Here is a 15,961-nt window from a genome sequence, read left to right on the forward strand (position 1 = left end):
CACGCAATGGACCTTCACCTGCTCACATCATTTGTGGCCAAAAAGCTTTTCCACTGCTCGGATTTATGGCAACAATAACAGTCACTTTGTGGCGATATGTCATGTTATGCTAGCTTTAAAGTAACACCCGTGTGGCTAAAAGCTACTTTCGATGGTAAACAGTAGGAATTCCGGGGATAAGGCTGGTATGTTTCTGGTTTTAGCTTGCGGTTAAATCAATATTTGGATATTTGGCTGACCAAGAAACTCAACACTTTAGCTCTCTCTCTGTCGAAACGTTTGACATTTAGCTTAGCTTAGCATAGCCGCAGGCCTGGAGGTAGCCAAGATAAGTAAGAGACTTGACATCCAAAAATAACGCAACTTATTTTTGCAAAGATTAAACCAGTATAATAATATTTAGCCGGTGCTAGGTAGCTGTAGGTCGGAGGGTCCAAACTTTTTCCACACAAACACAACACATTGAATAAAAGGAGGCCATTTTGATCATTTTCACTTTTGTGCCAAAAACGCGTTAAAACCAACACAATGTAGGCAAAGACATTGTAAGCAGTTGAGTCCAGTTAAAGAAAGAACAGCCTCCAACTCAGCTTTCCTTTATAGTGGCCAAATAAGAACCACAATTAGGGGATTTCTTATTTGGTGAAAGCATTTCTTGATTTTATGCCAACGATCCAAAGTGGCGCCTTCAGCAAGATTTTTACTTTAACCTTCATTGAAGACGTGACTGTTCCCAAAGACACGACGTGGCAGCGAGATCAACACCTTCCTCTCCAACACCACCTTCTTGTTTTTTTGTCATGAGTTATTTCTTTTTGGGTTTCTGTGGTGAGAAACGCTATTGGATTCATTCACTCGTGTCGAAACAGAAAGATGGTGTTGATCTCGCTGCCACATAGTTTCTTTGTCAACCATCACAGCTTCAGTGATGGTAATAGTTTATATGCATTCAGCATAGTTTTCTGCATGTAAAACTATAATTGTAAAACTGTTAACATTATTTCCTTTCTGGAATGGATGAATTGTGTTTGCATGATTTCTTATGGCAAAATTTGATTCGGTTAGAGTCGGACCTTCACTAACCAAGGGTCCACTGTAATATTAATTGGGCATTTCTTCACATTTGAATCAATGTGATTGTTTTCATTCCAAGACTTAATAGTAACTAGAAAAGCACTCGAGCGCAGACCTCTGCCTAATGGGCCAACCGGCTCTGCTGTAGGTTGAAAAGCACAAGCTTGACAGTCCAATTTCGTATTTGTATTTGTTGCTGAACAATGACATAACACTTCATTAGCCGCACGTCCAACACATTACCATGTGTTCGTTCCAAATTGAATGAAGCCTTTCTTTGCCTCAGCTGCAAGATGTCCGCCTCACGCGCCTCAAATCCTCTGAAGCAACATTTATCTGATGGATGCTCTTCCCCTTTCTACCTCGTTTCACACCAGCAATGTGATCAAAACCAGGAAGTTATGTTTTATTAACGCCTGCTGTGGGAAAAGTACAACTGTTGCAGTCTGGAGAAGTAATGTGGAGGAGGCGTGATCGAATAACGTGAATGCCATTGGATTCCCCTCAAGGGGAATGAAGGGTTAAATGCAGGGAAGGAGATGTATTTGATTCCAATGCACAAGAGGGTGAATAATTCATCTTCTTTTTAGAGTCTCAGCGGAAAGTTCACAGCAGAGAAGTTTAGGCAGGCAGAAAGTTGAGATGTCGGCTGTACAAAAGGAGGTTTTTAACGGGAACTGGATAAAAGCTAGTTTGCCTGACAGCAAGAACTTCATTCTCTTTTCAATGGATGTGAATTTTTCCAAACACTTTCGATGAGCAATCAGACAATCACGTTTTAACCTGAACGGAAATCTGCTCTCTACAGACAAGAGCAAGAAAACGGACCGACTGAAACCTAATTGGCGTAAATGCTCCAGTTATCACAGTTTTTATTAGCAAGATGGCAGCATCCAGCTGCTTTGTCAACCTCTGCATGCGCTTTAAAATGTTGCTAGTCGGCTGCTGGGGGTGGAACTCATGCGTGTTACACATCCCGTACGGTTATTTAAATGAACTCATCAGAGATGTTAATGCTGGCTGAGCACTTTGCTCCGCTATTACAACACTGGTTCTGTTGCGACTGTGGTTCTGTTGCGACTCTTTGCGGTTCGAATGTTGCTCGCTCGCTCTATGGTGGTTTTTCACAAATTAATTCATTAGTGATTTTTCATTTTTCACTGAGGCCTTTTATTAGTCAAATAATACTGAAAGACAAGGTACATGTAGTATTCTGGTCACTAGGTGTCAGTAATGTTACATTGAAGAGATGAAACTTCCCTAACACTGCACGGAGTCAGAGTGAGAGTCAGAGTGAAAACAAGTTGTCCTCCCATCCCGTGTAGAAGTGGCACGTTTTTGGCTTCTTACTTTGTCCTTCTTCCACACTCCGTTTGAAACACTTGCTTAAGTTTTGAATAATTCAATTAAATCGGAGCTTGCTATGCTTAAAGCGGCGGCCGTCTCTTGGGTCCCTGCAGTGATGCCGTAGCCTGCACAATGTGATGTAAACCAAGAACAGAAGGAGTGTACAAGTGACTATGGGGGTGTTACTTCATGTCTGCAGGGCTCTAATAACGGGAAAAGTGTGTCTAGAAAGTCATAAACAGGTTATCTGTGCTCGAACTACAAAACTATTCCATTTATTAGTATTGCACCCTACTTCACAAAAATCCATTTATTGCAGTCATGTCTGGAACCAATTAACCGTGATAAACGAGGGACGACTGTACTTGCAACAGGGTCAAAAAGGTACAAACCCCCCCCATCATAAAAGGCTGATCATCATAACTCAACACAGCGCATTAAAGTGCAATGTTTTCTAGGCTCCAAAGACAAAACAAATGCTTGAAACGATACTGTTTTTCAGTGGAAAAGGTACCGGTAGCACCCCCCCATCCCCAAATAATTAAACACGCCACGCTGCTCCGTGGCTACCGCCCGATGAGCTTGTTTAAATGCAAAGCACTCTGTAATTACTTTGTAGAATCAATCGGTGACGTATTGACGTGTGCCCGGATCATTTCTCCGATCATGCACAACAGGCAACTTTTTCAACTAATCTGGCGGAAGACGATTTTGGATGCAGCGAGTTATTCCGAGGAGTCACTGAGCGGAGGTGATGTCGTTCGGCTCCGACTTAAGTATGCCGCAACCGTCACAAGGTGAGCAGATAAGACTCGGTGTGTCCATTCTAACCGGTCCAGACGTGTACAGCGCTACAATGCCGTGTTGACCCACATTAATACATCTGTAATCAATGCCTGACCTATGAGGAAAATTGTGCAGTCCAGTTGGTAATGTCCCGAGGGGAACTTTTGCAGCCAATTAGTTCCACTGTCAATAATGCTAATGCAAAAGGGCATTGAGGACAGATAAGAAGGTGGAGGCGAGGGGACGTCACCAAGCTTTGTTAGTGGCTTTTTACACTGACAACAAGCATCGGATCACACACACATTGTTGTCTGTGCATGTGCACGACACGCGCCGTGAAGATAATACGTAACGGCGTCCCATAAAGGTCAACAAACAAAGCACGAGCGAGACAAACGTGGTGGTGTGACGGGATTCATTAGGACAGCACTGAGAGCTGAAGGGGGTTGGAAGGAGATGCATTCCTCCATGGAGCGTCCTGCAAGCAGCTGAAACAGGTGTGTGTCTTTAAAGAGGGCGCACAGGGGCCAGGGGACAAGTGCGACGGTCACATGCTTCAAGCCTGGTCACACTTGACCACACTCTGACCTTTGCACCCATCCCCAAGCAGCCTGAGACGTCGTTACTTTAAAAAAGCTCCCACAAGTGTCGTCCAATCAAACAGAAACGTCGTCTCCCACAATTAAGCTTGTCAAAAACGCTCAGGAGGCCCCCCTGCTTGGAATCGGGGACCCCTGATGAACTTTATCACCACGCCCTGATGCGTGTATTTTTGATACGCGGTCACCTCAGCTGTCTGAAAAGTCCCTTGTAAAGTCGTACACAAAGTTTGTCCTCAAAGTAGACATGGAAAAACATGAAGCGCTGCACTACTTTGACTAACTGCAAACTCTACTCAAATATTGACTCGGATTTCCTACAAAAAGAGTGTAAGTGAGTAGAAAACTGAGCTATTCCAGAAAGTCACTTGTTCACAGCCTTAAAGATGGTGAAACACAGTACACTGACTTATTGTTAGACGATAAGTATATATATATTATATATATTTATATATTATATTTATTATATATATTATACAATTACATCTGACTTAATTTAATGGTATGAACTTAGAAGGATCCACGTTTTTTTTTTTTTAAATATGGGAAAAATGAAAGTTAGGAATCTTAAATCAAAAAATGTCCTTTATTTTTGGTCATGTAATTTAAGTAAATGTATTTAAATGTAGTTTAATTGAATTCACTGCAATTTAATGAAATGTTATTTAATTCATAACATAGTTACAATAAAAGCTCATTTAATTGAATTTAATTCAATTCATGGCATGACGTTAGAATGATCTAAACAAGAAACGTGTGAAAAATGGAAGGACTCATCTCAAACTTGGGCATCTCTGTGTGGAGTTTGCCTGTTCTCCCTGTGTGTGCGTGGGTTTTCTCCGGGTACTCCGGTTTCCTCCCACATTCCAAAAACATGCATGTTAGGTTAATTGGCGACTCTAAATTTTCCATAGAGTGTGAATGTTTGTTTGTCTATATGTGCCCTGCCATTGGTTGGCGACTAGTCCAAGGTGTACCCCGCCTCTCGCCCGAAGTCAGCTGGGATAGGCTCCAGCATGCCCGCGACCCTTGCGAGGATAAGCGGCATAGGAAATGGATGGATCAATAGATGTAAAAAACTGACAAGAAGAAAGGCTAAAATGTATTGTTTTGTCTTTTTTTTTCCTCCAAGAGAGGTCACACACGTTGCACTTCCACCTGAACTCTGCATGGATACAGTGACGCATTTTAGTCACTCTTTCCTTTTCCAGAACCCGTCTCATGAACGCAGCGCTCAGGAAACAGAGGCTTCCTGTTTTGGAGTCTTTTGTTATCTCTCTCTCTAGCTTTTACAGACTTGAGACTGAATCTGTGTCCACACATTGACGCCATTCATATTGACATAGGGAGTAAGATGGGGGGGTCTGTACTGCTACACAAACCCTTCAAGTCCCTTCATGATCCTTGTGGGTCGCTGCTCCGACACTCGGCCCCTCTTGTGGGACCGCCTGTGATGTATTTGCGAGGTTGAAGGTGTTAGGGGGATTGAGGAAAAGTCTGGAGAAGCAACAGCTGGATTTAATGCACCATTAAGGTCACTGCTTGTTCAAGCTGCACCTGCAAATCCCCCCAATTTCCCCCCTTCTCTAGTCTGTCGGTTCCCTCTTTTCTCTGTAGTGCTCTCCTCTTTCGTCCCTTTTCCTTTCATTCCTGACCTTTGAGCTTACTAACCCACATGTCCTCCTCACATCTCTTTCTGTATGTCTTTATGTGTCTCCACATCAAGGCCTCGCCCGCCTGCCTGTTCGGTCCACTTGCAGGCTGCTTCATTGTGTCTGCCAAGCCTTCTCGGCTGGAGCGCAGGTTTCCTGAGTAGTGGAACGGAACCCGAGCTGGCAGCAGCAGACGTGCGCTGAGGGGGAGCCAGCGCCACTCTTGTCAATGTGGGACACACTGGTCCTCATAATAAGACATACAGGACGCAATGATGAATGTCATGAGTGGAGGGGATTCCACTTGTATACAAATGATTCTAAATATCAGTAGGGCATAAGCGGAATAGCTAGCATGCAGGACACAATTGTGCATTTAATCCTAAGCAGGTCCGTAATAATGCACTCATCCATTTGACCTTTAGCACAAAAAATGTCACCATAACAAAAACTGCTGTAAAATCATCATGCATGATATGTTATTATACAGAATGTTTCCATAACTCCACAGGTTTTTATTGGAAAAATCCAATGATAATGTCCAAAAAAATGGCTTGAAACTAAAACACTGGCCAGGATCTCTTAAGGGTTAAAAAGACCAAACAGCTGCACCACTCTGCCAAGTGACTTACACTAATAACGCTGGTGCAGACAAACGTAAACACTAACATCCTAAGAATAACTCTCCATGTTCCCCAAAGCATCGTGATTATTTCTGCTTGGCACTTTGCTGCTCTCTATCCCCAACTAAACCAACAATGTTTACGTTTCCTACCACTCCTTGGGTCACCCGGTGCCCCCCGCACCTGGACCGTTTAACACCACCAACATCTGATTTGAACTGTTCTCCTGATGACCCTTAATAGAATTTCTTGTTGGGTTGCTCTCTGGGGAATCGCATTAGGGGTGGCTTGAAGCTAGGTTTAATGGTAAACACATTTTCTAAATGACTTTCCTAAACGAAGGAGATGACGCAGAGATAATGTTAGAGGTGTTAAAAGATGGGGGATGGGGGTAATTGGAATTAATAGCTTTCTCTCTGTAACAGTTGGAGCCAGGGTTGTTATATCCAGACGATAATCTAGTGCAGCAATCATAATTTTGCAGGTCTAATCGTCATAACATGAGCCTTATGGCGAAATACATGACAGTTGTTCATCTCCAACATTTTTCTTAGTGTTTCTACAACATAAAGAAAACATTGTTACGGTACAAGTATAGAACAAACACGACATTGACAAAACAAAAGTAATTCCTCCCACCTGCCCAACCGTTACAGGTGCCATTAGGTCAGGTCAGTTATGCTCTGTTTTTGCCCACTTTATAAAAACACACAAAACACATTTCCTTGCCAATTTGTTTGCACTGAGGGCTGCATGCAGAGATATTAAAAGGATGGGGTGGGGGGGGTGGAGAGATGAGATGCTAAAACCTTAATGTATAACCTTAAAAGCTTATACATGACAAAGCACATTTATGTAAAATCCAGTTGTATAGATCATTATTAATAAATTAATTTCATTTTTAGAATATGTTAAGAGTAAAAAAAATGGGAAAATGGCACCCAGCCGCACTTTGGACACCCCTGGTGTAAGTCGTTTTCGGCCACTGTAAATAGCAACCATCTGCTGACTTTTGGTGTTATATTTTTTCCATAATTTCTTTACCAGTAATATGCTTAAATGCACACCGAAATGTGTTTTTTAACCTTCAAATGATATGGGTATCAACTGATATCTGTGGGGCAAGGGGGAGTTGAATCTTTAAAACTCCATTACTTAATTTCTTGACAGAATTCTGTTTATATCAATCGTCTATTAAACTCCCCCGATAAGTGTAGTGTTTTAACTAATGTTAATTGTGGTTCGTTTTTGCCTCTAAAAGCGCAACTGCATGAAAAAGAGCGACTTAGCTTATTTTACTACATTACCCATGATACCTTCCGGTTTCTTACGTCATTTATCTGCGCTAAACTGAGTTGGCCATTAGCAAGAGGTAAGCAGAACATCGGATTTATATTACCATTATAAAAACACAACAAAAAAATAAATGTAATACAAAATTGAGAACCATTCAAAACAACATGTGTTTTACTGTTGGCTGTGTTGTTCGCCATCGTTTATTGTCGCTGTTTGGTTACAAATAGATGTATCGGTCGCTATGCTAATGCTAAGCTAACTGTAGCCGCAAGCACTCTTACCTTTTGGAGCATCCGTCGCTATGCTAACGCTAAACTATCTGCGGACATAAACCTGAATACATTTTCTTTTTTTACCTTTTCCCAGGACGTCTGCTGTCAACATGACCAAACTTCTGGAGTGGTTGTTCGGCGTTTCTGTCGTCTTGGCCGTCTGGGCTGTGGTGGCTTTCGACCTGTTGGACTTGAAAGTGCCGCAGCCTTACAGAGAGGTTGCGTGGCCCATGCCGCTGTACCTGTTGGTATCCTTCGGCTGCTACTCCCTGGCCACGGTGGGCTACCGAGTGGCAACTTTTAATGACTGTGAGGACGCTGCTAAGGAGCTGCAAAGTCAGATTAAAGAAGCCAAAGAGGACCTTAAGAGGAAAGGACTGAAGATGTAGAACAATGCAAGAACCATGTATCTATTTTTGCAAACATGTGGACATGTCTTTTATATTTTGTAGTAACATTCCTGTGTGAGGTGAGATTGTGTACAACTAATTTCAGTGATTTGCACCCACTAAATGTGATGCTGTTACTCATCTGTCTTTGAAAGAACACATTCTTACATGTCGGTCTTGTATGAACATTCTTCTACCCTGATTCAGATGTGTGCCCTGCAGGAAGCGGATTAAATTATTTTTCTTTAATTGTTTTTGACCTCAAATATGTGTGTATGCAGGAGGTACGCATGTATGAACATATACATGTTAGTTGATTACACTGTATCAGGGTGTATTCTGTGTCCATGCCTAAGCAGAACTCACATTCCCACAGTTTAGAATCGTACCTTTCCACCGATGGAGTGTGATGAAACAAGTCCATGATGCAGCCTCAGGAGCAACTGGGGGTTCAGTATCTTGCCCAAGGGCACTTCAACATGATCACTGTTTTTTCTACAGTGTCAGAATTGTTAAAGGCAAAAAATGTTAGCTTCTCAACAACTGCAGTTAAAATATCTATTTTTTTAAGGTTCTGAAATCCATATCAAATGCGAAGTACATTTTGGGGGATTTTAACCCTTAAAACACTCTAGGAGGTTAAAATGTGTTGTAATCTGGTACAATAACACCAAATTTACTGGTAATGCATTATGCACAAAAAAACAATACAATACTGTAACTGCAAAAGGGATATAAACGGCGATAACCTGGCATATAAACCTATAAGCCTCATGCCGTGCACACCTACAGCAGTCAACGACCTGAAGGATACATTACCTGCCAATTTTCCTGTCAGAAAAGGTTAGCTAAGAATGTACAGTGTAGCTAATCTAATGTTGGCACTTCTTTTGTGTGGGAAAAGCTTGCCTACGTTCATTTTCCCCTGCTGTGCATAAACAGCGTAGCCTGGCCAAAGGCATCATTACGCTCGTTCAAACGCTCCCGTAACTTAAGAAGAAGAAAAAAAAAAAAAAGTCGTTGGCAGCGTGATGTGTTTGGCTGGTGGTGCTCCCCCACCACCATGCCTTTACTCCCCCTCCCTCCCTGCCAATGTCTGCAAGCTGTTGCCCGAGCAGACGGCATGAAAGACAACCTGTTATTTACCAGGAAAATCTCCCACTCTGGCAATTCCACCAAAGGCCTCCCTTGGTAGGCAGAGATGTTCTCCACTTGTCGCCACATGTGAAATACTTCTTCTTTGTCATCGCTACGGTTTGACTTTGAAGACGTCCGTCTGTTACGTTGTTTTTTCCCCTGCAAGCTCGGGTATAAATCAGATAAGAGGCACAGTGTCACAGGCCTTATGTGGTGCGTGCGAACAGTCCCCCCCCCCGTGCTACACGTGCTACACATGCTTACGGCCAGACTTCATACAACATATTGTAATGTTGGCGGAATGATGATGAGGATGACTCTGTGCACAAATCAGCCTTTTATTGGAATCTACAAAACAACACTTTGTACCACAAATGCCGCCTTCGGCACATGGCACTCGGCACATGCGCAGTTCGTATCTCGTCATCTGGACTTTTAAATCTCAGAATTATGACTTTCCAATCTCATAATTCTCAGTTTTTATCTCCCAATTTTGACTTTTTAGCTCCTAATTATGACTCGCATCTCATTTTTGTGACTTTTAATGTCATAATTGCGACTTTTTATCTCATAATTATGACATACCAGTGAGATATTTTTTTTTCTTTCTTTGACCAAGCCACTCCAAAGTCTTCATCATGTTTTTCTTCATTAGAGGTGGACTTGCTGGTGTGTTTTGGATCATTGTCCTGCTGCGGAACCCAAGTTGGTTTCAGCTTAAGGTCACCAACAGATGGCCGGACATTCTCCTTCAGCAGAATTCATGCTTCCATTTATCACAGCAAGTCTTCCAGGTCCTGAAGCAGCAAAACAGCCCCAGACCATCACACTACCACCACCATATTTGGCCATTTGTGGATAATGGCTCTCACTGTGCTTTGCTAGAGTCCCAAAGCTTTCGAAATGGCTTTATAACCTTTTCCACACTGATAGACTTCCCTTAATAATAAAAAGTTTCATTTAAAAACTGCATTTGGTTTTTCAGTTGTGTTGTCATTGACTGGTATTTACATTTGTTTGATGATCTGAAACATTTAAGTGTGACAGACAAGCAAACGATTAAGAAATAAGGAAGGGGGCCTACACTTTTTCACACCAGTGTGTGTATATGTGCTGTACGTATATACAGTATATGTACAACTGTTTCGTTGTATTACTGTTAACCTGTTGAGCCCTAATGAGCAGCAGGTTTCCCACTGTGATGCTATGGTAATAATATTCAATTACATATACTGTCATCAATAAACACTCAATAAGCTCAAATCTCACCAAAACCAATTTTAGAAAAAAAACCCACCAACTTTTTAGGCAGAAACAAAATGCAAAGTTCGTTTCACTTAATTTACCCAGGATAATATATAAGTGCACTTTCACATTTTGCAGTAAGCATTAAAGCTTCCCCTTGATTTTGATACCTAGCTCATCCCTGCAGACCTTGGAGATGCCTTGAAAAATTAAAACAATTTATTTTCTTCAATAAAAATGGCCTGGGGCTGAAGAGGTTAATCATTTTTTTCCCCATTCCGAGGCCAAATTAATCAAAATTTTCATGGCCTTCCCAAGCAAAAAAAGTCTAGAAATTATGCAGCCGAGTTCCGTAGTGCCCCACACAACTTTTTGGCATGACAGCCCTGAGAGCAGGTTTGACTTAGCAACAAGCGTTAGCAGACCTATGAAAAAGACTCAAGAAGCTATTCCCAAAGTCGGTCATTTTGGCTTGAAACGGTTCATCTGCCAGCAGTCACACGATCAATAACCATACAGAAAATCTAAACGTTGCCATTGTCCAAATACTTGTGGACTTACGTGTACACTTGTGAAGTGACTCGCGTCTTCGGGGGCAGCGGTGGAAGATGCAGCGACCGTGTAGGCAGTCAGAGCCATACAAACAGTCTGTCTCATCCCCTCTCTGTTCTCTGCCATTCCAATGGACTTCTTAACGATTGTCACACAGCTCAAATCTACTTTCACAGCACGTCGGTGTGAGCAGGGCTCCACTTAACGGGCCCTGCGCTGTTACTTGAGGTCTTTTTTTTTGCCGCCGCCATGAGACGAGAATCAGTAAAGCCAAATGGATTTGAGTAGATTCCATGCCGCCCACTATACTGTTCACTTCCAAGTGGAAAAAGCTAGCTTTTCAGGCAGTTAGAGTTTAAAAGGGCCTCACGAGCACATCTTCTATACATGCAGTGGATTCGGCATTCACGGTACGGCAAATTTGTGGATTTTTGCTTCAAAAAATTATGATTTTTAAAAACAATCCCAAAATACGCTCCTTTATTTCCCACAGAAATCCCACTTCATTCACCCAAAACAATTTATAAACACGTGCAAAACGTACAGCATACATGTACCAGCGTTTCTATACGATTAGGACTTTATGCTTCACTGATCATCTTTTTTCCTCATGCGCTGAGATTTCGCACTTTGTTCAGCGGCCCTTGAACGCACCATAGACGGCGGGGGGATGGTGCAGCGACGACGCAGGAGCACAATCCAGGCTTAAGAATGATACGTGCTTTCATGTCAGAGTGTCTGAAAGTCTACAATAACTCTAGATTCTTTAAAAAAATCAAATAAAAAGAGTCCCTGGAGGGGTCTGAATACTGGCTATATATAAATTGGCAGCTGGTTTTGGAAGGCAAAATAAGCAGACTCGTTTATTGCGGCTAATTGGTTTCAGACCAGACCGTGAATTTCCGCAAAGGAGGATTCCTTATTTATAAATCAAGTATTTTCGTAGTTAGAGCATAGAAAACTTGTTTACGACCTTCTAAATACGCTTTTTAACATCAATAGAGCCCTCTAGACATGACATAACACCCTTATAGTCATCTTTACACTCGTAGTAGACATAATAAGAGAAAATCAACCATTTAAGACATAAATAAGATTGACACTCATATGTGTTGCTGTAAATGTGTTCGAGTGCGAGGGGAGTAGCGTGAGTGGTGGACAAGAAATGACGTTGGGGGTTCAGAGTTGAGTTTTAGTTTGGCGTGGGTTGCTGTTGTGAGATAAGTCAAACCTGCAAAAAAAGCCTGTTGTTGCGGCAATCAAGTCTGGTGCTTGTGTGTCTCACCAAGCATCACAGTAACATTACTGACACCTAGTGACCTGCGTAGAAAACTGCACATCATCACAACCACTTTGAATGCGTCTTCTGAATGCCTTATGTTTGTATTTTACTTCATTTTGACATGCTTATGCTTGATAATGCTTCATTTAGGCACAAAAATCCACAAAATGTGCTGAATCTCTTGAAATATGCATATTTTTCACCGAATAACAGGCTGTATTCAGCCACAAAGCAGCATGATCTTTCGTGTCCTTTTAAGTCAATAAGATAAGATAAGATAAGATATGCCTTCATTAGTCCCACAAGAGAAATTTCAGATTTAATAAAAAAAGAAATAATAATAAAAAAGCATACTTTTCTCTTACTGAACACCCAAGTGCTGTTAAATGTCAAGAGCGACATGTGTGGAGTATACTGCTGGTTTCTGTATGTTTACAAAACCCCTGTGTTGGTACGTTATACTGGTTTTTTTACCACCGTTTGCAGCAAAAAGATGAAGTGAGAGGCGTCACATTTATTAAATTTGCAGCCCAAACACCAAAGAACATCCAGCACGGGCTGACATTGTGAGGACAAGCCTGACGTTTGGCCCTAGCGACACTTTTTAAAGCACTTTTTAAGCGTTTCAGTGACACGGCTGCAAGCAAATCCATCTGGACAGGCGGAGATGTAAAAAAAAAAAAAATGATAGGTTATCATTTTTCTGCGTTCCCCTCACACACACACACACACACACACACACACACACACACACACACACAAAACCTCAAAGCCATCTCGAAATGGACAGAACGAAAGATGGAGTCGCTAATCGAGGCCTCGGGGGCTGAAAGAGATGGAGATTTGACGCCGGGGGGCGGGGGTGAGGGTGGGCTGCCGATGACAAAGAAGAAGGCGAGAGAACAAAGGGGGAAGAGCAAGACCTTGAGCGACTTTTGGCAGGGAGCCGGTATGACAAAATGTGTCCACGTTTAACCTGCAGATGCAAACCTGCGCTGTGAGGTCAGCCGTTCACAGGAAGTGAAGCAATGTGCTGCTGCTTGACATTTAGCACAAATACACAGCGACACACGCACACAAACGTCACTGGCGGGCTGATAAACAACTGCTGTCAAACTCGCTGGAAGTTAGCGAACGCTACAAATACGCTCCAATAACAGAAGGTAACTTCCTCAAAAAAACACTGGAACAACTGGTCATCCCATCCAAATATCAAGGGCAGTATCAGTATCGGATTGATATTAACATGAGGAGTTCAATCATTTTCAGTTTTCTTCAGTGTTTATTTGAACAAACAGCTGTTTTTTCCTGTTGCCGTGTTTGTCATATTTTCCATTCTATTTTATATCTTATTATTTTGCTTACAAACTCAGGGAATTTGGACACAGGAGGACTTTGGGGACAAATATGATCCCGATCAGCTAGGGGAGTCACAAGATCTCGTGTCACAAGATCTAGAGCCCACGAGATTGTCTCCTGGTACGATAATAAATCCATCGAAATGAAAATGGACTCGATAATTTTGCCAGCCTTAACATCTTGCCATGTGCATGTTATCCTCGTCTCTCGCCTCCAAACAGGCAGGAAGAGCATTCTGGTCACGAGGCGGCAGTAATGACACAAAACATTGAGGCATTACCTTACATTACCTTACCTTAACACTGCATGAAGTCAGCTGTGGCATGTCCCACATGATAGAGTGAAATAAAGTTCTCCTCCCATTTCATGTGGAAGTGGTAAGTTTTTGGCTAGAGAAGAAACAAATTCGAGGCTAACTGGTTAGCTCGCTAGCGGCCGTCTCGAGTCCTTACAGCATAAGAGTTGCTGAATGTGCTACATGGGTGGTATTTCATGTCTGCAGGGCTCTAATAATGTTGAAAAACAGATTTACAAAGTCAGAAACAGGTTTTCTATGCTCTAAGTACAAAAATGTTCCATTTATTAAGACTGAATCCAATTCATTTATCACGGTCGGGTCTGGATCCAATTATCCACTATAAACGAGGGCCGTCTGTATATTATATATTTATTACTAAATATACATAATCACCCGTGTCATTCTTTCTCCTTGTTTCCCCCCTTCTATGCTAATAGGATCACTGCTAAAGGTCCCATATTACAGTACTTTCCACCTAGATAATATTGTATTCAGGCCAAAATCTAGCCTTGATGCTTGAATTTAGAAAAAGTGCTTTTAGTAAGCCCTACTGGCAAAACATCATCCTGTGTGTTGGTAGCTTTAATGCTAATCAGCTGTGTTTCTCCAAGAAGTCATTATCCACTTTTTATATATGCAGTGTAACTCTGCACTTGTCACTTGTACAACAACGTAACATTAAGTGGTGGGACAGGAGGACACACATGTTAGCAACAGTAGCACAGCTACGTGAGCTACAGTGCTAATATTACACTCACATTGTAACAGCAGCATCATGCTAGGTTAGCCTCCCACGTCTGCAGCTGACTGTGGAACAGTTGGCAGAGCTTTGGAGCAAGCATGTTGGAACAAACCTTCCTATTCCATACCAAATAGTTGCTTGCTAAACATCCAGAGCCAGGAGAGCTGTAATTCACTTTACTTGACTCCTTGGCTTACCCAAAAAGCAGCACCTATCAAAACACACAAATTCAGATCATATTAAAATGTGGAGCCTTACCGGCCACCATCTTGTCAGCAAATTCCCTGGGCAGTGTTAAAGATAACCTTATGTTGGCAATGGGTACCTGTTTGAGTTGGCTCTGGTAACTGCACAGTGTTGTGTGCGTCAGTGTTATATGCTCTGGGAACCTACTAAACATCAGTTTGGTTCCACCCCATCTGCATTTGTCCAGCCTGCTTGGCGTCTGGTGTGTTTCGCTGCATTTCTTAAATACTACCAGCATTACTACTACTACTAATAATAATAGTAATACATCACATTTCTATAGTGCTTTTCTACATTCCCAAGGAACTATAAGATTAGAAAAAAACAACAATAAAATAAATACAAAATCATGATAAAGAAGGCCCAGTCTGACACCATGTATAATTTAAAAAATATATATTTTTTAAATTAAGTAGCAATGTTTGTCTGTGGAAAAATTCCACAAAATTATTATTTAACATTTTTATTGAATTAATAGTAACTTCATTATTATTTTAAAAAATTAAAAATCACAGTTTTAGACAATAATGTCTGTGTGTTTAGACATTTTCAGTGGATAGTAAATCTATACAAGCTGCACACTGACTACCCTAAAGTATATCCAAGTTTACTTTTTGGAGTGGACAGCATTGAACCAAGGCAGGTGTTGCCTTCAGGTGTTTTACGTACATTTGCACACGAACAAAGTTGCCAAATAAATAAAAACTTGCCAAGGCAAGAACCTGCTCAGTCAATGGAGACACTCGTAGGACAGTTAAGAAGCCAGCTGTAATTTATCGCCCCACCGCCTTTGAAAACGTCGGGGAGCTGAGAGGCGGTGGCACCACTTTTTGGTGCTACAGCTGTTTTTACTGTCACGGGCCGTAAAGATGGGCGAGGAAGGATGAGAGAATGGGAGACAGGAGAAACAACTTCTGGACAAGTAAGGGTCATGTTTGTGTGTTTTGAGGAGTTGGGGGCGGGGGGGTCACAGCTTTAAAGTGGCAAAAGGCAACCCTCAGTCAAACTGTAAACATTGTCACCTTTCTATAGTATCCTTTTTTATCACTCTATTGTTGCTTT

The 15,961-nt window shown here is 41.9% G+C and overlaps 1 protein-coding gene across 1 annotated transcript; it reads left to right on the forward strand.

The window, feature by feature from the left end:
• The first annotated feature begins 7,393 nt into the window (after positions 1 to 7,393).
• dpm3 (dolichyl-phosphate mannosyltransferase subunit 3, regulatory) lies at positions 7,394 to 8,587 on the forward strand. Its single transcript, XM_054764135.1, has 2 exons — positions 7,394 to 7,453; positions 7,744 to 8,587. The coding sequence occupies exon 2, from the start codon at positions 7,760 to 7,762 to the stop codon at positions 8,036 to 8,038; it is 279 nt and encodes a 92-aa protein (XP_054620110.1). The 5' UTR covers positions 7,394 to 7,453; positions 7,744 to 7,759; the 3' UTR covers positions 8,039 to 8,587.
• Positions 8,588 to 15,961: the final 7,374 nt, after the last annotated feature.

Source organism: Dunckerocampus dactyliophorus, chromosome 20, assembly GCF_027744805.1.
Source record: "Dunckerocampus dactyliophorus isolate RoL2022-P2 chromosome 20, RoL_Ddac_1.1, whole genome shotgun sequence".
NCBI lineage: Eukaryota > Metazoa > Chordata > Actinopteri > Syngnathiformes > Syngnathidae > Dunckerocampus > Dunckerocampus dactyliophorus.

Bases quoted from the DNA above. Each gene is read 5' to 3' on its own strand.
- dpm3 (XM_054764135.1), top strand. From the start codon at position 7,760: ATGACCAAACTTCTGGAGTGGTTGTTCGGCGTTTCTGTCGTCTTGGCC.